At 33.8% G+C, this 22417-nt stretch overlaps 1 protein-coding gene across 1 annotated transcript in view; it reads left to right on the top strand.

Moving 5' to 3' along the window:
• The window catches only part of CNTN5 (contactin 5), a 1382461-nt gene that overhangs the window by 1216251 nt on the left and 143793 nt on the right, over positions 1 to 22417 (top strand). The window contains exons 14-15 of the mRNA XM_043579878.1: positions 10903 to 11030; positions 13239 to 13414. Of these exons, the coding sequence (XP_043435813.1) occupies positions 10903 to 11030; positions 13239 to 13414 (304 nt within the window). The remainder of the gene's footprint in view (positions 1 to 10902; positions 11031 to 13238; positions 13415 to 22417) is intronic.

Genomic DNA, 22417 nt, shown 5'->3' with positions numbered 1-22417 from the left:
AATGGGCAAAAGACATGAATAGACACTTTTCCAAAGCAGACATCCAGATGGCCAACCGACACATGAAAAAATGCTCCACATCATTCATCATCAGGGAAATACAAATCAAAACCACAATAAGATACCACCTTATACCTGTCAGAATGGCTAACATTAACAACTCAGGGAACAACAGATGTTGGCAAGGATGCAGAGAAAGAGGATCTGTTTTGCACTACTACTGGGGATGCAAGCTGGTGCAGCCACTCTGGAAAACAGTATGGAGGTTCATCAAAAAATTAAAAATAGAACTACCCTATGACCCAGCAATTGCACGACTAGGTATTTATACAAGGGATACAGGTATGCTATTTCGAAGGGGCACGTGCACTCCAATGTTTATAGCAGCACTATCAACAATAGTCAAAGTATGGAAAGAGGCCAAATGTCCATCGAGGGATGAATGGATAAAGAAAATGTGTTATATATATATATATATATATATATATATATATATATATACACACACACACACAATGGAGTATTACTCATCAATCAAAAAGAATGAAATCTTGCCATTTGCAACTACATGGATGGAACTGGAAGGTATCATGTTAAGTGAAGTTAGTCAGTCAGAGAAAGATAAATATCATATGACTTCACTTATATGAGGACTTTAAGATAAAACAGATGAACTTATAGGAAGGAAAACAAAAATAATATAAAAACAGGGAGGGGGACAAAACATGACAGACTCTTATATATGGAGACCAGAAGGTTGTGGGAGGGGGGATGGGATAAATGTGTAAGGGGCATTAAGGAATCTACTCCTGAAATCATTGTTGTAGTAACTTGGTTGCTAACTAACTTGGATGTAAATTTAAAAAATAAATTAATTTTAAAAACAGGAATGGTAAACAGAGAAAAAAATAAATAAATGAAGGCAGAGAACATAGCTCACATTAACACACAAAGGCAGAGAAAGATGGATGAATTGAGTAAACAGAGGAATTTGTCCCAAATGAAAGAACATGACAAAATCATAGCATGAGATCTAAGCAAAACAGAAATAAATAATATGCCTGACAGATAATTTAAGGTAATAATCATAAAGATACTAATTGGACTTGAGAAAAGAGTGGAGGATATAAGTAAGACCCAGATGAAGAACCTAATAAATGAAATTAAAAATACAATAGATGGGATGAACAGTAGGATTCAGGAAGAATAAAAATGTATCAGTGACCTGGAGGTTAGTTATGGAAGGCAATCAAGCTGAACAGATAAGACATCCATATCTAGGAGGCACAGAGAACCCCCAACAAAATCAACAAAAGCAGATCCACACCAAGACCTATTGTAATTAAAATAGCAAAATGAAAAAAAAAAAGTGAAAGAAAAGCAAAAATATAATGATAAAGAAAAAAATTAAAATCAGAAAGACAAAAGAAGAAAATACCATACAAAGAAAATCCCATAAGGCTATCAGTGGATTTTTCAGCAGAAATTTTGCAACCCAGAAAGGAATGCCATGATATATTCAAAGTGCTGAATGAGAAAAATCTGCAGCCAAGAATATTCTATACAGCAAGGCTATCCTTCAAAACAAAGGAGGTATAAAAAGTTTCCTAGACAAACAAAATCTAAAGGAGTTTTTGACCACATTTCTTGCAGAGCAAGAAATATTAAAGAGGACTCAGTACAAAAGAAAAACCAACAATATGGAACTAGGAAACTCAAGAGAAGTTAAAAAATGAATATTTCTGTAAAAAAAAAACAATCAAAGGAACTCATAAAATAAAAGGATGTAAAATATGAGACCATGTACCTAAAATGTGGGGAAGAGAGGAATAAAGAATGGGCTTAAACTGAAGAGACCATCAACCTAGTATAGACTGCTGTATGCAGAAGATGTTATATTCAAACCTAATGGTAACCACAAATCAAAAACCACAAATAGATATGCAAAGAATAGAGAAAGAAATCCAAATATATCATTAAAGAAAACCAGCAAACCATGACAAAGAAGAATAGAAGAAAGGATCAGAGAAAAACTACAAAAACAACCACAAAACAGGTAATAAAATGACAATAAATACATATCAATCAATAATTATTTTGAATGCAAATGGACTAAATGCTCCAATCAAAAGACATGGATGAAAAAACAAGGCCCATCTATATGCTACTTACTGAAGACTCATTTTGGACCTAAAGGCACACCTACAGATTGAAAGTGAAGGAGTGAAGAAACATCTATTATGCAAATGGATGTGAAAAGCAAACCAGAGTAACAATACTTATATCAGACAAAGTGGACTTTAAAACAAAGACTGTAACAAGAGACAAAGGACAGTATATGATAGTAATAAACGGGACAATTCAACAAGATAGAACAATTGTAAATATTTATGCACCTAATGAAAGCACTAAAATACATAAAACAGTTACTAACAAATTGATAGTAATGCAATAATAGTAGGGGATTTTAACACCCCACTTATGTCAGTGGACAGATCATCCAACCAAAAAATCAACACAGAAACAATGACTTTGAAAGGCACATTGGACAAAGTGGATTTAAGATATATTTAGGACAGTCTATCCTAAAAGAGCAGAGTACACATTCTTTTCAGGGGCACATGGAATATTCTCCAGAATAAATATTAAGTCACATATTAGGCCACAAAACAAGTCTCAACAAATTGAAAAAGAGTGAAGTCATACCATGTAACTTTTTGGATCACAATGCTATGAAACTAGAGACCAACCACAAGAAAAAAATCAGAAAGATTACTAATACAAGGAGGTTGAAGAACATCCTACTAAACAAGAAATCAAAGAAACAAAAAGTACATGGAAATAAATGAAAATGAAAACACAATATTCCAAAACCTTTGGGATGCAGCAAAATGATTCTAAGAGGGAAGTTTATAGCAATACAAGCCAATCTCAAGAAGCGAGAAAGACCTCAAATAAACAAGATAACCTTACACCTAAAGGAACTAGAAAAACAACTGCAAACATCACCAAAAGCCAAGAGAAGTGAGGAAATAATAAAGATTAGAACAGAAATAAATGCTATGGAAACAAACAAACAAACAGTAGAGCAGGTAAAGTCAAGAGCTGGTTCTTTGAAAAGATAAATAAAATTTATAATCATCTAACCAATATTGTAAAAAAAATGAAGAGAAAGGACCCAAAAATTACAAATGAAAGAGGAGAAATAACAAACACCACAGAGATACAAACATTGTAAGAGGATATGAAAAACTATATGCCAACAAATTGGACAATCTAGAAGAAATGGTAAATTCCTGGCAACATATAATTTACCAAAACTGAAGCAGAAAGTAGAGAATTTAAACAGATTGAATACTAGGAAGGAGGAGATTGAATCAGTAAACAAAAAATTTGAAGTTCCTTGACAGCTCAGTCTGTTAAGCATCTGACTCTTTCAGTTCATGTCATGATCTCATGGTTGTGAGATTGAGTCCTGTATCAGGTCCATACTGGCGTTGAGCCAGCTTAAGATTCTATCTCTCCCCCTCCCTCTTCCCTTGCCCCACTTTTTCTTTTTCTAAAAAAACAAACAAACAAAATTCACAATAAACAAAAGTCCAAGAGCAGACGGCTTTATGGGTAAATTCCACCAAATATTTAGAGTTACTACCTATTCTTCTCAAACTATTCCAAAAAAGAAAATAGGAAAGGAAACTTCCAGACTTATTCTATGAGGCCAGTATTACCCAGATTACAGGGCCAGAAAAAGACATCACGAATAAAGAGAACTACAAGCCAATACCTTTGATAACCATAGATGCAAAAGTCCTCAACAGAAGACTAGCAAACAGAATCTAACATTTAAAAAATTATTCACAATGATCAAGTGGGATTGGGTGTATGCCAGTATGCAAGGGTGGTTCAATATTTTTAAATCAATCAGCATGATACATCAATAATAGAAAGAATAAAAACCACATGATCATTTCACTACATGCAAAAAAAAAAAGCATTTGACAAGGTAAAACATCCATTTATAATAAAAGCCCCTCAATAGAGTAGGTATAGAAAGAACATAACTCAACATAAGAAAGCCATATATGAAAAATCCCCAGAGAACATCATCCTTAATGGGGAAAAACAGAGCTTTCCCCCTAAGGTTATGTGTAAGACAAGGATGTCCACTCTTAACACTTCTTTTCAACATAGTGTTGAAAGTCCTAGCCACAGCAATCAGACAACAAAATAAAATAAAATGCACCCAAATTGGTAAGGAAGAAATAAAACTTATACTATTTACAGATGACACGATACTAATATACAAAACCCTAAAGAATCCATCTAAAAACTCCTAGAACTAATGAATAAATTCAGTAAAGTTACAGGATACAAAATCAATGTGCAGAGATCTGTTGCATTTCTATATACTAACAATGAAAGAGCAGAAAGAGAAATCAAGAAAGCAATCCCATTTACAAATGCACCAAAAATAATAAGATACCTAGAAAAAAAAACCAAAGAGGTGAAAGACCTCAACTCTGAAAACTATAAACCACTGATGAAAGAAATTGAGGACAACACAAAGACATGGAAAGACATTCCATGCTCATGGACTGGAAAAACAAATAATGTTAAAATGCCTGTATTACCCAAAGTAATCTGCATATCTAATTCAATCCTTACAAAAATATCAACAGCATTTTTCATAGCACTAGAACAAAATATCCTAAAATGTATATGGAACCACAAAAGACCCCAAATTGCCAAAGCAATCTTGAAAAAGAAAAGAAAATCTGATGGTATAATTCCAGACTTAAAATTATATTACAAATTTGTAGTGATAAAAACAGTATGATACTGGCACAAAAGATAGACACATAGATGAATGGAACAGAATAGAAAACCCAGAAATAAACCTACATTTATATGGTCAATTAGTCTTCAACAAAGCAGGAAAAAATACCCATTGGGAAAAGACAGTCTCTTCAACAAATGGTGTTGGTAAAACTGGATAGCTTCATGCAAAAGAATGAAACTGGGCCACTTTCTTTCACCCTACACAAAAAAATAAACTCAAAATGCATTAAAGACCTAAGTGTGAAACCTGAACCCATAAAAATCTTAGAAGAGAACACAATCAGATAGGTCTCTGACATTGGCCTTAGCAATGTTTTTCTAGAAGTGTGTCCTAAGGCAAGGAAAATAGTAGCAAAAATACACTATTAGGACTATATCAAAATGAAAAGCTCATGCATAGGGAAGGAAGCAGTCACAAAACTAAAAGGTAACCCATGAAATGGGAAAAGATATTTGCAAATGACATATCCATTAAAGGGTAGTATCCAAACATCTATAAAGAACTGTTACAATTCAACACCCCAAAAACAAATAATCCAATTAAAATTGGGCAGAAGGCTTGAATAGACATTTTTCCAAAGAACACATCCAGATGGCTAACAGACACATGAAAAGATGCTCAACATCACTCATTATCAGGGATATGCAAATCAAAGCTACAATGAGATATCACCTCACACCTGTCAGAATGACTACAATAAAAAATTTAAGAAACAACAGGTATTGGCAAGGATGTGGAGAAAAAGGAACACTGGTGCACTGTTGGTGGGAATACAAACTGGTGCAGCCACTCTGGAAAACAGTATGGAGGTCCCTCAAAAATTTTTAGATAGAACTGTACTACAATCTAGTAATCGCACTACTGGGTATATACACAAAGAACACAAAAACACAGATCCAAAGTGGCACCTGTACCCTGATGTTTATAGCAGCATTATCAACAATAGACAAATTATGGAAAGACCCCAAGTGTTCATTGACTGACTAATGGATAAAGAAGATGTAGTATAGATGATAGATAGATAGATAGATAGATAGATGACAGATAGATAGATGATAGGTGATAGATGGATAGACAAATGACAGATAAATAGATAGATTATAGATGATAGATAGATGGATAGATAGATAGATAGAGAGAGAGACAATTGGATATTACTCAGAGACCAAACCAAAAGAATGAACTCTTTCCATTTGAAACATCATGGATGGAGCTAGAGTGTATTAATGCTAAGTGAAATAAGTTAGAGAAATACAAATACCTTATGATTTCACTAATGTGGGATTTAAGAAACAAAAGAGATGAATATATGGGAAGAGGAAATAAATGAGAGAGGGAAGCAAACGATATGAGACTCTTAATCATAGAGAACAAACTGAGTGTTAATGAAGGGAGGTGGGTGGGGGATGGGTAAATGGGTGATGGACATTAAGGAGGACACTTGTGTTGAGCACTGGGTGTAACATGTAAGTGATGAATCACTAAATTCTACTCCTGAAACCAAAACAACAAACAAACAAAGAACTTTTTGTGACCTTAGGTTAGGTAAAGATTTTCTAGTACAACCACAAAAACACAAAGCATAAAATAAAATCGATATGTTGTACTTCATCAAACTTAAGAACTTCTGCTGTTGGAAAAATGTTAAAACATGCTATAAACTGACAGCAAATATTTGCCATTATCCTTCCTGAAAAAGGAGTTATATATAGAATATTAAAAAAACTGTCAAACCTGAATAAGAAGACAATTTCATAAAAAATTGCTAAAATATTTTATTACTTCACCAAAGAAGATTTATAGATGGGTAACCAGCACTTGAAAGATGCTCAACATCATTAGTCATTAAAGAAATGTGACTTAAAACTCCCGTAAGATTCTACTACCTAATTATTATAATATCTAAAATTAGGAAGACTGACCATCTCAAGTGTTACAAGAATTCTCAGATGATGCCATGAGGAATTTAAAGTGTGGTGTAACTGCTTGGAAATGGTACAACATCTCCTTTAAAAAGTTAAACATTAAGCATGAACATAAACCAAACGATCCAGTAATTAGTCCTAAGTACCTATCCAAAAGAAATATAAGCAAATATCCATAAAATACTCTTTACACAATGTTGATAGCAGCTCTATTTGTAGTAGATCCAAGCTGAAAATAGCTCAAGCATCCACCAAAAAGTGAATGGATAAACAAGTAGTGGTATATACACCCAATGGAATACTATTGAGCAACAAAATGGATTGGATTATTTATCATTGCAACAATACAGATGAATCCCAGCTATGCTGAATGAAATAAACTAAACAGAAAGGATATATAATGTTATGATTTCATGTATATGAAGTTATGTTAAAGTTAAAACTTACTATGGGGACAGAAAGCAGATCAGTAATTGCCAAGGGATAAGGGTGTGATACGAAGAGATTATAAGTAGAGAACACAAAGGAACACAGAAATAGTTTGGGGGTGATGTATGCGTTGACTCTCTTGACTGTGGTAATAGTTTTGTGTCTGCATCCATTTGTGAGGACTTTTCAAAGTATGTGCTTTAAACCTGTGAACCTGTTATATAACTATAATACCTCAATATAGGTTTGTTTGTTTTTTTAATGGTAGCTTCCCTTTGCCCTTAAAATAAAGAACAAATGTTTCCCATACTATTCTAGGTCCTACATGATCTTGTTCCCATCTGCCTCTTTGGGCCACTCCTGCCCCTTTTATATGCTGTCATCATAATTGGCCATTTGATTCTTTAAGGTTTTGTGGTTCTTCCCACCTCAAGGCCTTTGCAAATGCTATCCCCTCTCCTTTCCCCACTCTTAACTCCTGGTTAACTTCCTCTGATCCTTCAGTTCTTATCTCAAATATCACTCCCTCAGAAAAGACTTACTGATTCACCCTAAAATACTTGAGATTTATAACTTTCTGGGTTTTTTTTCCTTTTTAAAATTTGTCACAAACTTTACTTATATTTTAATACATTTTAAATTAATGGCTATCAACACTACTAAAGTATATAATTTATATATATTATCTAGTTAATACTTTTGAAGAACTAGTTATATATATTTATAAAATTTTACATATAAAGAGATTAACTGCTTAAAATCACACACATAACAGTCAATGGCAATGACTTAAACTCAACCATCTCTGACTTGAAAGCATATAATCTTAAGTAATGATTAATGATTTTGTAATATTATATCCACTATGATATGGTACCAAAAGAAAGCTAATCTGGAAGTCAAAGCGTGATCTCTAAAGTGAAAGTTGGTAAGTAGGTAGTATCTCTAGGCTGGCAGTCTAACTGGAAGAACCTAAGCTAACTTGTGAGTTATCTGACAGGTAAGCCAAAAATGGAAGTGGAAGGTCCAGAAAATGGCCCTGAAATTTGGAAATCAAGATCGCACCAAGAAGTTAGCTATAGGGGTGCCTGGGTGGCTCAGTAGGTTTAGTGTCCAACTCCTGATTTCAGCTTAGGTCATGATCTTACAGTTCGTGGGTTCAAGCCCCATGATGTGGGTTGTCCGTGCGGAGCCTGTTTGGAATTCCTTCTCCCTCTCTCTCTCTCTTTCACTCAAAATAAATAAATAAGCTTATAAAAAAAAAGAAGTTAGCACTAAATCCTTGCAAGATAAAGGTAAGTATGATGTTTTCCTAGATAGACTGTGGTATTAGGCAGATTAACAAGGCAGAGATCCAGTAATTTAGTGCAAGATGTGAATCAAGACATCTCCAGGTCTAGGCAAAAACTCATGGAAAAGTTTAGAGATAAGAATATAGTAAGCATAACTTGGCACCCAATGCTAGAATGCTGGTTTGCATTTGTAAAATCTCTCCTTACCCCCAACAGACCTTTACTTCACTACTCCCTTACTACCCTGCTCCAATTTGTGGACTTCTCAGCAGAATGAATCCCCAAATTTGAAAATGTCAAATGTAGGAGTTACATAGTAATAGAAGAGGAGAGAAGATAGATAAAGAGGCTGGAAATTGCTAGAAAACATTAATTAAATATTCAGTTATCTAAGTAATTATGTATGAAATAGCCAGATATTATAATGTAAATCACATTCACAGTCTCATTTAGTTTTTCTTTTTACATTAAAAAAATGCATATGAGCTCATCTGATAAAGATTTGTCATTTGAATCGGTAGACAGGCTTTTGGTTAAAAGACATTGCCACTTGACAGATAAAAAAATCATGATATTCAAAATTCTTCAGCCCCCAAGTGGCCTAAAGTACAGGGGTGTTCATAAACTATCTTTAAAAGGAGAGTATAATGTATTGCCTCCTGTCAGTGAGAAAAGACTTATCTTAAATCAAGAGCTGAAATACTGCCAGTGTCTAAGATATATTTATTTCTTTAAAGGAAGTGGATTTTAAGCCAAACTTCCCACCTACTAGGTTAGAAGCAGTAAAATCCAGATATATTAAAGATATTAGTGATCTGAATAGATTATAGTAATTTAACTAAATTTCATTAAACTTTGTAATTCTCATAAGATAATGCCTATTTGTTTGGATAAAGTATGTTTTACTTTCAAGTTTATCTTTTTATAGTATGTTTATCTCTGGAGTTTAAATGGAATAAATATATTTCATTTTTATAGAAAATGAGTACTATTTAAATAATGAATAGAATTTTGTATTGACCATCTTGAATGGGTTTATATAACTTTTAAAGGCACTGTGTTTTCCAAACGCCTCAAGTTAGTTATCTCTCCTAGACATATATTACAAAATCAAAGTCTCTATTCCAAGTTTGGCTTGTTTCTAAATTTGTCTTCCTTATACACTATAAGGCAGGTTTGATGTATATTGAAAAGAATATGATGTTTTTAAACTAGTATCATTATTGATGATAGTATGTAGTTATAAATTCATAAGCAATAGTCAGCAACCTAGAATCTAATCCAATTGTTACAAAGTTCAATGCTTTTAATAACTCAGTTCTGGGTAATTGGCAAGATTGAATACATACCTTAAAATAACATGAAGGAAGTAGACTAAACATATTCTTGTTTCTTAAATAGTTTAATATTATATTAACATGGAATACATTATTCTTTTCAGAACCTAAAAGACCTAATTTTAGGATTTTAAGTTCACTAGGGCCACTAGTTCTTATCAAAAGCTTGTTACTTCCTCTCCCAAAAGTCAATTCAAACTCTAGTGGCATAACAAATAAAATGACACTGACAGCTTCTATTTTACTTCAGGTTGCTTGAGGAGATTGATGCATTGGTGATGTAACGGGTTATATTTCAGGAGCAAAAAAGGGAGAAAAGGACAAAAGTACTAATTAATTTTGAAATCCATATATTTCTGGGAGGATGAATACACAGGATAATATGATAATCCCAAATGTCAACCTTTCACTGAACTTCTAAAATTTTTTTTAATAATGCTTTAATTTTTCACCTTCATATAAGTCTCAAGGTCCACTTTTAGCAAAGGTCTCGAAAAAGCCCAAATGCAAACTCAGGTATCATGTTTTTATATTTAAAAAGTGCAGTGTGAGCAGCCCAGGTATCAGGTATCAGGTCTCATTTTCATACCCTTGCCGCACTGGTGGCACTGTAGAGAAACCACCATAAATCATCTCTTGGCTGTATACAATTAATTTTATGTTCTGCACTTGTCCTCCCATATGTTTTTATGCTGTTTCTTTCTATATTTGATTTTTGAGGTCACTCTGGGTTTGAAGTAAAATACTCAAGCTTCATATTAAAATATCGCTGGGTGATATTATAAGTTTTAATAACCAATTTCAGGGTCACCTTTTCCCATAAGTTTTAAAATGAACTGTCAAAAAGTGTCAAAAAATAACCTTTAACTCTCTGACCCTTTTAAATATAAGAGGATATTAAGTGGGTTTATTGCATAATTTCTTAAAGGGTAAAACATTTCTACTATCACATATTTTCACAGTGATCCCTTTATCTTATTTATTATTACCTTGGAGGTGGTTTCAGACATCATCAGAGTTTTTTACTACTTAGCTGATTTGCAGTAAAAGAGGCAAAAACCTTTTTTAATAATTTTCAGAATAGCTATTCTTCCAGACGGAAGTCTACGGATCCTAAATGCTTCTAAATCAGATGAGGGAAAGTACGTTTGCCAAGGGGAAAATGTCTTTGGTTCTGCTGAAACCATAGCTTCAGTATCTGTAAAAGGTAAGAAAATGTGGCTGTGTTACAAGCATAGTTTCACAGCTTTGTCAGAAAGCAAATAAATACAATATGCATGTAAATTGTGTTTGCGCCTATGTGTGTGCATGCTTCTATTGATAAGATACACTACAAACATAGAACTAACACAGCCAAATTGTCCCTTCCATTATTTAGGAGACCATAAAGAAAGGAACACATTGTTGGTAGAAACTTAAATATTTTGCTTTGAACAAAATATGTGAGAGGATAAAGAAATCTTTCTGAAGTTTTACTTGATGTCTCAAAATTTAAAAGTATTCCAACAGTATAAAAATATTTTCCTCTATCAAAATTAATTTTAACATCAATCAGTAATATTCCTTTGTCACCGTGGGATCTGGGGCAGAAAGGATAGCAGACAGAGGACAGGAATGTGTGGTGTTTGAGTGTGCATCAGTTAAATGGTTACCTGACCTGCTCTTTGGTGTTTGCATCAATGGAATTTTTTATATACTGTCATTTTTTAGTGTTATAAATATTGTCACTTAAATGTTTCTGTTAGTTTTCTAGTTCTAAAGTGAACTAGATTTTGGCCTAGAACATTTTTTTGAGACTACGTATCATTGTTTATTACTAAGAATATCTCATATGTTAGGCAGAAAAATCTCATCAATTGGCAAAGAAATATTTTTCACAACTGCACTATATCCTTGATTGATTTTTTCCATGTGGGCATGTATTATATAGTGAATCAGGCTTTGGCTACAAAAAAGTAGAAATGTTTTCTTTTTCTTTACAAATAAACGTGTCATTAAAATCGCCAGCACTCTGATATTTTAGAAAAGAGGCAAACATTAAGAGAAGGAAGGAACATGATTTAAATGATGTTTTCATTTACAGCATACATTATGGGAATCCAATTCAGTCTGCTAATCTGTGTCTTATTGTGCTATATAATGTTTATCATAATGAAGCAATGCTGGATTCACAGACTTTTTTGTAAATAATATCAAAAAAGTTTTCTGTAAATCACAAGTTAAATGGAATATTTAGTTACCCAGAACATTCCAATTCTCACAATGCTTAAACTATAATATGCTGTGATGATCTGTCTTCTCTGATGAAGTCAGAATTTAGAAAGCCACACGGAATATCTGACTTTTAGAATGTTAATATTTACATTCATTTTCTCTCTGACTGCTTAAAAGGATGTTGCATATTAAAGGATCTTATCCGTGGTTAAGAATGATGTTTCATCAGACTATGCTACTGCCAATAATAGAGCTAAAATAGGAAAATTAGCCTAATTTTTAATCATTTGTGTCAGTCTTCTTGAGGTATCTACAACCAGGAATCTAGGAAAAAAGACTAAATCAAAATCCTATCTCTATCACCTTCCTACTTCATTTAAAAAAAATCATATTTCAATTATCTGATCACTAGCTTAAATAACCCTTAGATGAATAGCAGTATTAGCCTTTATTGGTTCAAACTTATTTTAAACACAGTAAAAATGTATCTATTTTTAAATTTTTAATTGAATCCTTTAGTAATTAAACACACATTTTTTTCTCAAAAAATTTTCCATTCAATAATTTGCCTTTCTTTCTGGATCTAAATTAAACCATCCACAATTTATCAAAATTATTTTATAATCAGCTAGAGAAGTGCATTTTCTATTCATAAAAGGGTTTTGTAGTATATAAAGCAAATATAAGTTGGCATAGTTGTAGTATTATATTTTTGTCTGTGTTAAAATAGTAATTTGAGAGGAGCTGACTTCTATAACTTTTAAAGAAGTGAACTCACCTGACTTCTTCCTCCTTAGATATGGAACATATTTTATTGTTAAAAAAAAATCCTTTTATTTACACTTGATGATCCTTGAAGGTAGACCAGGAGGTTACAACTTCTTTTTTTCTAATTTTCCTTCTTCTGGAATGCCAAATGCTGCCTATAGTTATGTATTTTCTTGTCTTTTTCATCCATGCTTACTTCTTAATAGGAATAGCAACTTTTAAACCATCAGTCTCCTACAAAAGCATACTAAAATGCCCTAGCATACAAAAACAAGTAATATTTCAATTAATAATAGTTTATTTAAAGATGTGTATCCTGAGCAACTGCATTGTATAGATTCTTTGCTTAAGTTTTTCTCTATTATTTAAAATATAAGATACAGGGAAATACTATGTGCTGATTATGTTAATTAATGCATTTTTATTTCTATAGAACCTACAAGAATAGAACTTACTCCTAAAAGAACAGAGTTAACAGTGGGAGAAAGCATTGTCCTTAATTGCAAAGCAATTCATGATGCTAGTTTGGATGTCACTTTCTACTGGACACTAAAAGGACAGCCTATTGATTTTGAGAAAGAAGGTGGACATTTTGAAAGCATCAGGGCCGTAAGTTAATACACTTCTATTTGTCGAGTACTATAATTTTTAAAATTTACACTCAAATGTAAAACTTTATTATTTATGAAATGCTAAGGAAAAATGGGGAAAAATAAATTTGATTCAAACTATTACTTTCTTTCATTATTATATGTTATGTCAAATTTAAAGGAATTTTGTAAAGCTCAGTAAGTAATTGGAAATACTTCATCATGCAAATCTGGTTTATTTCTCACTTTTATTTACTTGATTAATTTTGTCAACATTTACACATTACTTCTTAGAAGTTCTATTGCTACATACTAGTGTTATTTAAAGCACTTTAAACAGTAAATATGATACAATAAATAAATGAAATAAGCCTGCCTATCCTACTCCTCAAGAAATAGTAATTTTGAAGATTCTTTAACTCCACAAGGGAATTAAACATGAGCTTAAGCAGACCTTAAACATCAACCAATAGTCATAAATACATGTCAGCCTTAGACAAGGCATATTCATTTTTTGTCTACCAAGTCATTCCCTTGTAATATCTTGTCCTATATTACACAATTTTGTGGCAATCAACTAACTGAAGTGGGAATCTTTTGAGCCAAATGCTATAGAACATCAGCGTTCTCAACAGACAAGTGAAAAAAGACTTTCTTCCCCCAAGTTCTTGTTTAAGATAAAAGAATGAAATAATGATGAAAGGAGAGAAGGATGATGGAAGTAGGGTAACAGAGAGAGATTTTGCCTAAAATATCCCTTTTATTTTGGCTGAAGAGGTGAATCCAAATGTAATTTATGCCTGAAAATCCAACTTAAAGTATTTCCTCGGGGCACTTCGGTGGCTCAGTTGGTTAAGCATCCGACTTTGGCTCAGGTCATGATCTTACAGTTTGTGAGTTCTAGCCCTACATTGTGCTCTATGTTGACAGCTCAGACCCTGGAGCCTGCTTCAGATTCTGTGTCCCCCTCTCTCTCTGCCCCTCCTCCACTCACACTCTGTGTCTCTCTCTCTCAAAAATAAATAAACATTTAAAAAAATTTAAATGTTTCCCCATACTTGTTAATATCCATTTATTCTTCTGTAAACAGTTTGGGAAATACTAGAAAACCACAGCTGTGGTAAGACCAAATATGTATATAAAGCTCAGTTTATATTGAATTTTATTTTACAAGTAATATGATACAGTGGGGAAAAAAAAAAAAAAGTCCAGATCCAAAGTCAGAAATTTTCTGGATCCAGCCCCAGGTCAAGTCCTAATCAGCTTTGTAACAAAAAGCCAGCCACTTGGCTTTCCTGAGCAATAATCTCATAGACAAATGAAGTGAGTGGATTAAACCAGAAAATTTCTAATGTCCTTTCTCACTTTAGAATTTAATATTAGTAGAAGAATAAATATGAACTGCCTTTGTTACATTTGCCAATGTAACCAAAATTAAACATTTCCTTCTAAATGTTTCTTTTCATCCTGATTTACTTTGAAATTAATGGGAGAGATAATATATATAAGAAATAATTAATAACCACATCATTCACATCTAATCAAATAAATTAATTTTAATTATTAATGGTTATGTTATATGCAAATCATTTAGATCATGTTAAATTAAACTCATTTTCCCTAATTTGTGACTTTCCTTTTTCCTTTACCTGGGGTTAACAGTTCCTTCAAGATTGTGAACAAATAAAACAGAACCAGAAAAATGTAATACAAAAATATCACATTTCAAAATAAAAATATACTAACAAAAATATATTTTCTTAAGATTATCTGTAAAAATTCACTCTGAGTGATCAGATACATAAAGTAAAAATATGTCTAAAATGAATATTGGGTTTTCTTCATGTAAACAGGACCCCTTTTTGTTTAAAATATCGAGAGAAATTAATGGTCCTGGTAAAATTATTCTTATATAATAAGAATTCTTATTTTTGTCTCTTAGACATTACCACTTCAGTTTGATATCATTCATTTGTAGCAATAAATACCTTTAATCTTTTTTTATAAAGTTGGAAGTTGACAATACCTGCCGTATCCCTCTTTGTATATATGCTGTTCTTGCCTTTAAGACATAAAAAATTGACTCCTTACTCCATGCAAATCCATATGATAAAGGCCATGTTAAACGTAGGCTCTGGATTGTATACAGTAATAAGAAGCTATAGAATAAAAGAAAAGAAAGCACATTATCATACTGAGAGGTGAGAATAATATTTAGTTTTAAGGTAATTTAGCACTCATCATTTTTAGTATATTTAGAATAATTAATAGAAATACATATGTCCTTAAAAATATTTGGAAGCTCTAAAACTACTATAAAGAAATTATCTATCCCCTTCCTCTTAATTACTTCCGACTCTCATTGAGTCCTGGCTGGCTTCAAGGATATATACTGGAGAAAATTCCATTTTATGACATTGATAAGGCAGAGAAAAAAAAAAGCATGCTATCCCCCAAATAATATATTTTAAGAGGAGAAATGAAAGTTTTATAAATAAGGGAAATTTGGGATGCCTCTGGACTTGTGGGCTACCTCCTGTTTAAGAGGACAACTGAGACTCTGGTGATAATAAGGACAGGATAGGACTCAGAAGAGAAGATGATTTATGAACTGCTGTGAGTTTTAAGGGAAAGCCATTGAAGGACCATGGGGACGTAGGCTAGCACAGCAGAATAAGAAAGCCAAACAGATTCAGGGACTGCTTAACCAGGAACAGAGTGTGCCTTTGACTGAATTAACTGCCCTAGACCTAACCTACCAGCGGGCAATTGAATAGGGGTAAACCAGAAAAGGAAGAGGGGTATACTTTTTGAGCACATTAACACTGCATAGCATCAAGTGAATCAACCAAATCTCTGGGAGAAAAAATACCAATGGTGTTGATATTTAGCATCTCGTAGGTGGCAAAATATAGCTTAATGGAGTTCTTTACTTTTCAACTAATTGTACTGGTGTCTTTTATACACAGCCATTGTTTCTTAGATAAAACTGTAAACAAATTTTTAAGTGTATCTATCATACATCTATATATAATGTTATATACACGGTTTTGTTTTAAATAAAATAGCTTTCAGACTGCATTACAAGAGAATGAAAAAACATAAAATCACATCTCGTTAAAAAAATAATAACTATTGCTTTGAAATTTAAATTAAAACATCTGTATTGAAAATTCTTCTATTTCCCTTGCCCCTTTTTCTTATGCCAGGTTTTACAAATCCAGGATTTTGACTGATTTGAAGTGAATCCTAATTACCAATGCCACAGTTAAAAGGGTCAAAGCAATCAAATAAATATTGGATCCCATTCACCCAAATCACTTTTTTTGGCGATGATATGAATTAACTAAATGTGACAAGTTAGAGAGGCTATCCTTAAGATATTAATTTCAGTTCATCATTACAAGTTAAGTGCTGTGGATGAAAGTAAAATACACAGCCCTCCATCCATAAGAGAGCACAGTTTAAGGGAGAGACCGCAGGATGAGCTAGTGATCTATCTGCTATAACAGTGCTATCACCAGAGAACTTTGTGCATATGGCTGTCAGGAGGAGATGGTTTCTGAACCTGAGCTGGAAAGGTAGGATTTTGCCAGAAGGCTAGGAGAGAAAACTATATCTCAGACAGAGTGAGCAGATAAAGCAAAGACAGAAGGGACAGAAGAGTTTAGAACATGTTTCAGGAACAGTGAGGAACCACTAGACCTAACAACATAGTGAGGGCACATAGTACACAATAAGTGAATAGTTTTTGAATACATTTAAAGAAAAGCAGCAGAGACCAGTGTAAAAGGCACTGACTTTCAAGCCATGGAATTGGGGTTGTATTTGGAAGGTAGCAGGGAGTCATGTGATTAAGATTTGTTTTTTGGGGGGAGACAATTCAGACAGCTGTGGGGAGCAGGAATTGAAGCTATTGTGGATTTTATATTCACTCTAGACTGATTAAGCAATGAGGAGTTGACCATTACAAGTTTGGCCTTAAATAACCATCCTCTTATCAAATAAGGTATTTACAATTGTGTTCCAACACAATTGTTTATGTTGGTCAGAGGTCTGCAAGAACCTCCTAATACTCTCAGGTTGTCTGGACAGTACCTGAGCATGGCCAGGTAGCCCCAAAGTTACAATCTTAATGGAGAACTGTGGTTATCCATTGTTTTTTCAGAGACTTGAAAGTCCTAATTATTCGTTAGAGATATAAGCTAGTTTTAATCTTTATAATGTTAAAGAACAGTTACACTGAATATACTGGAAGCCTGAAATTTGCTCTGTTTTTTGGAAGAGAAAAAACTTAAACATTTGTAATCAGGATACTCCACTAAAGAAGAATTGCCCTTTCCATTCTGAATTCTCCAAACATGCTAAATTGTAACTAAATGGACAATAACCAAATGAAAGTGCAATATCTGAATGGTCCTTCATATTTACTGAATTCTCTGGTTGTAACAATATACCCAGGAAGGCATAGTAGAGATATTTGGCATCATTTTTTAATGAGGAAACTTAAGCATAAGACTTTTCCAGGGCACATGAATACTAAATTGGGGTTACAAGATTAAATACAGCGTGATTTTTAAACTGCATTATTTATTCTTTCTTCTTTGTAAAGCGTACATTTTCCATATTCATTGACCATATGTGTTCATCCCTTCTCTATAAACTGTGGGAAATAAAAGTAAAAAGATGATTTGGTTCTAGTCTTTAAGAAATAAAAGATAACATAGAATATTAAGCAATTCAAGAAAAAAGATGGCTATAAAAAACAATTACTATTTTTTATTACAGCCAAATATCATTGGCTGTGTGTGTGTGTGTATACACACGCACATATACATATATATGAGCTATATACATATATATAAGCTATATATATATATATAAGATATATATATCATATATATACACACACATATATATAAGCTACATATACAACTCATCATAACAATTATATGAAGTAATATTATTTGGGGAGAAGGTGCTACCTGACCTAGACCTCATTAGGATAGGAAAAGAAGAAAGAGAAAGGCAACCTAAAATGAGAAAAGATATGGTATCTCAGGGCTGTGAGAGATCTTGGAAATTATAGGGTTTGTCCTAGGCTGATACTCCATCAGTATATTAGCATCTGCTGGAACCGTTTTAGTGATGAGTAACTTACTCCTATGAACTACTCCATTCCATTACGAATCAGACCTGAATGTCAGAGTGTTGGAAAATAGGAGAAATTGTGATAATCTGTATACCAAGCATAGGAATCATAAAGGAACATACCTGCTTCATATCTATGATTTTTGTGGAGTATTAGGTAGATAAAAGGGGCTAGAATACAAATTCTTTAGTATCATAAGGATTTGACATTCGTTGAAATGTTCTAGCCTATGCCAGTCTTCATATTATAGTTACTTTTGTTCCTAGCTTATCTTCTTGGGAATTAACATCTATTTCCTAAGGATTGTAAAAGTCTCAGAATGGAAGACAGTAAGTGCTTAACTGGCACCATTCTCTTTCCCAGTGGAACAATGCTAATGTTGTAAAAATGAATGAAATCATTGGACACATTGTCAGGGTTTACTAAGGCATAAAGTTCTGAGGACCTCTAAAGCATCTACTGCATCTTCTTCATCACATTAGCAGGTCTTGGAGGCATTTCATAATTAATCAGAAAGTGTGTGAAAGGGCAGAGGATCAGTAGCTCTATCAAAGGAACACATTCTCTTTGGTTCATTATACTCACTAGTAATATTTGTACTTTTAAGTAATAAGGCCTCCTAAACTCTGAGCCCTAACTTCTCCCTCCCTGACAAAGGGCTTGTCTTTCCTCATCACTTGATTACTTGCCTCCTAGATCTAGGTCTTGCTGTAAATCCCAGCATCCATCCTGGTAACTCACCAACTTTCTGTTCTCTGCTATAAACTTTTGCACATATTTGTTTTACCACCACTTTCCAGGTCTTTCATCTAACTTAAGAAAAGAAGCCAATTTGTAATTTTAATAGGAAAGAATAATCATCAGTTAAACTTGGTCTCTTAAGAAAGAGAGAAATTACCCTAAAAGGCCCTAGAATTTTCAGACTATTCTTGGAAAAGTTACCACAGCCATTCTCCCTGCTTAAAGAAAAATTCCTCCACCCACTATCTTCAAAGTAGTAGAGCTTCCATAGCAAAAAAGACTGCCCATCTTTTTTGGTATGTGTATATGTTTCATGCAGTCCTATGAACAGGAACAAAATATGCCATTAAAATCTATTATTCTATAACATTTTATATATTCATGAAACAACCTAAACTGTGGGGTCCCTAAAAGCAGAAGCTAATACGCTGTTTTATTTTTTATTATGCTTCACTATGGATGTCCACAGAATAGCCACTCAGTCAATCTTTGCTGAATAAAAAAATAATTTGAGGGGCACCTGGGTGTCTCAGTCAGTTGAGCATCTGACTTCAGCTCAGGTCACAATCTCAGGGTTCCTGACTTGGAGCACCACATCAGGCTCACTGCTGTCAGCTCAGAGCCCACTTTGGATCCCCTGTCCTCCTCCCTTCTGCCCCCCCTACTCATGTGTGCTTTCTCTCAAAAATGAATAAACATTAAAAAACAAAAAAGACAATGTCTACTTAAAAAAAAACTAATAATTTGATGTAAACCGTTTTCTCGACTTAGCCAACTATTGCATTATTTCAGAGATTTTAATATAGTTAAATACTGCATAAAATTCTGTTAAAACATTTTCTTATAACAGGATAGTTTATGTACTTGCTTTTTTTTTTTTTAATTTTTTTTTTGTTTTTTCAACGTTTATTTATTTTTGGGACAGAGAGAGACAAAGCATGAACGGGGGAAGGGGCAGAGAGAGAGGGAGACACAGAATCGGAAGCAGGCTCCAGGCTCTGAGCCATCAGCCCAGAGCCTGACGCGGGGCTCGAACTCATGGTCCGTGAGATCGTGACCTGGCTGAAGTCGGCCGCTTAACCGACTGCGCCACCCAGGCGCCCCTGTACTTGCTTTTTTACTTTGACACAAAATTGGATATTCACTTGAGCAAAATTTGGAACTGAATGAAAGGTGACTGCCTCGGTGACATCTAAGACAGTCGATTATTGGGAGAGTCTTCCTTAAATTCTGGGTATGTTACCTACATAATCTGTGGGCCATAATACCACCAGGATCACAGCTGACTAGTAATACCATGTTGATTATCCACCTCCATTTACTCTGATTAGCAGGTGGTCCCACAAAGCAAAATTTGTTCATAGTTGGTCAAATGTAGCAAAATCAGGTAATGCTTCCAACATTATCACATATAAAAAGACGTTACTCATTCAAATCACAGGACTCACTTTGTTCATTTAAATATAGTCCACCAAAACAAACTTTCTGGGTGTGGTAATATGGTGAAGATACAGAGATTTTTTTGCTCATTTAAAGGTCCATTGTTGGTAGCTGTTTTATCTTTATAATACATTTATATAGCGTGTGGGTGATATGAAAGTCACTAGTTTCTCTTCAGTGGTTTTTTTTTTAATTTTTTTAACGTTTATTTATTTTTGAGACAGAGAGAGACAGAGCATGAACAGGGGAAGGGCAGAGAGGGAGACACAGAATCTGAAATAGGCTCCAGGCTCTGAGCCGTCAGCACAGAGCCCGACGCGGGGGCTGGAACTCACGGACCGTGAGATCATGACCTGAGTCGAAGTCGGACGCTTAACCGACCGAGCCACCCAGGTGCCCCTCTTCAGTGTTTTTAGTGAAGAACTGTAAGTTTACTTTTTTGTTATTGTTTTTCTGAAAGAGAGAAAAAAGAAAAATAAAGTTTCTTGATAGAGAAAGTCAATTTTAGTGTAGGCTATGGCAGGAAAAATCTGATCAACATAGTCTGTGTTCTGTGATCTCTGAGGGGATGAAAATACATACTTTCTAGAGATTTTCATCAGAACCAATTAGGATATTTCCGGTTATTGCATTGGGAAAGGGGGAGAATGAGAAATATAAAGCACTATTTACCTCTTAATAGAATTTGCTTTCCTGGATTGTAAACTCCAGAAATTAAATATGCTATTAGCTCACTACCTCCAGAGATTAAGAAGTGCTTACATGTTGAGGACTCCATAATTTTTTCCTTTTGAAAGTTGTTTTTCTCCAAAATTATTTTTCCCTGTATTAACTCAGGCTGGATTTCTATAATACTACATTGTCCTTGGGTTGGTTGTTTTTAATCCAACCAAAGGATGAGTTCAATCTGGAATAAAGTGTCTGTTTCTTTAGAAATGTGACCATTGGTAGACCCCAGTACGTGTTTGCAAAATCACGTCATTGTTTTTAACTTTGACTATTAAGTCTATCTGATTATTTCAGTGACTTCATGAAAATACATTCTTACCTAATTCTAAGTCATTTTCAATAATGAATTACTTACTTAGACTCACTAGTCTTTTTAATACACATAACAAACCTCTAATATAAATTTTCACACAAAATAACACTCCAAATACTTTGAGTTTCAGTTGAGAATTTCTTTTTTTTTTTTTTTACTTTTTTTTTTTTAACGTTTATTTATTTTTGAGATAGAGAGAGAGACAGAGCATGAATGGGGGAGGGCCAGAGAGAGGGAGACACAGAATCCGAAACCGGCACCAGGCTCTGAGCTGTCAGCACAGAGCCCGACGCGGGGCTCGAACTCACGGACCGCGAGATCATGACCTGAGCCGAAGTCGGCCGCCCAACCGACTAAGCCACCCAGGCGCCCCTCAGTTGAGAATTTAGATTGTGCTTATCCGTTATTACTTTAAATTTCTGTCAGTTGTCCTGCAACTGCACACTGATGAATTATCAAATGGACCTTGACTCTGGAACTCCTTCCCTGTTCCAATCTAATAAAGATTTATTTTTATAACACAGCAAATATTTTTTTATAAATATATATGTACTAAATAGCTTAAAATAAATAAGTAGATAAAAGTTAAGTTATAAAATTGTAGTTTTCCAGGTGTGTCAAATATTCAAGTCAAGTTACTGAAATGA

This window comes from Prionailurus bengalensis, chromosome D1, assembly GCF_016509475.1.
Source record: "Prionailurus bengalensis isolate Pbe53 chromosome D1, Fcat_Pben_1.1_paternal_pri, whole genome shotgun sequence".
Classification (NCBI taxonomy): Eukaryota; Metazoa; Chordata; class Mammalia; order Carnivora; family Felidae; genus Prionailurus; species Prionailurus bengalensis.
This window is presented reverse-complemented; position numbering and strand designations above follow the sequence as displayed.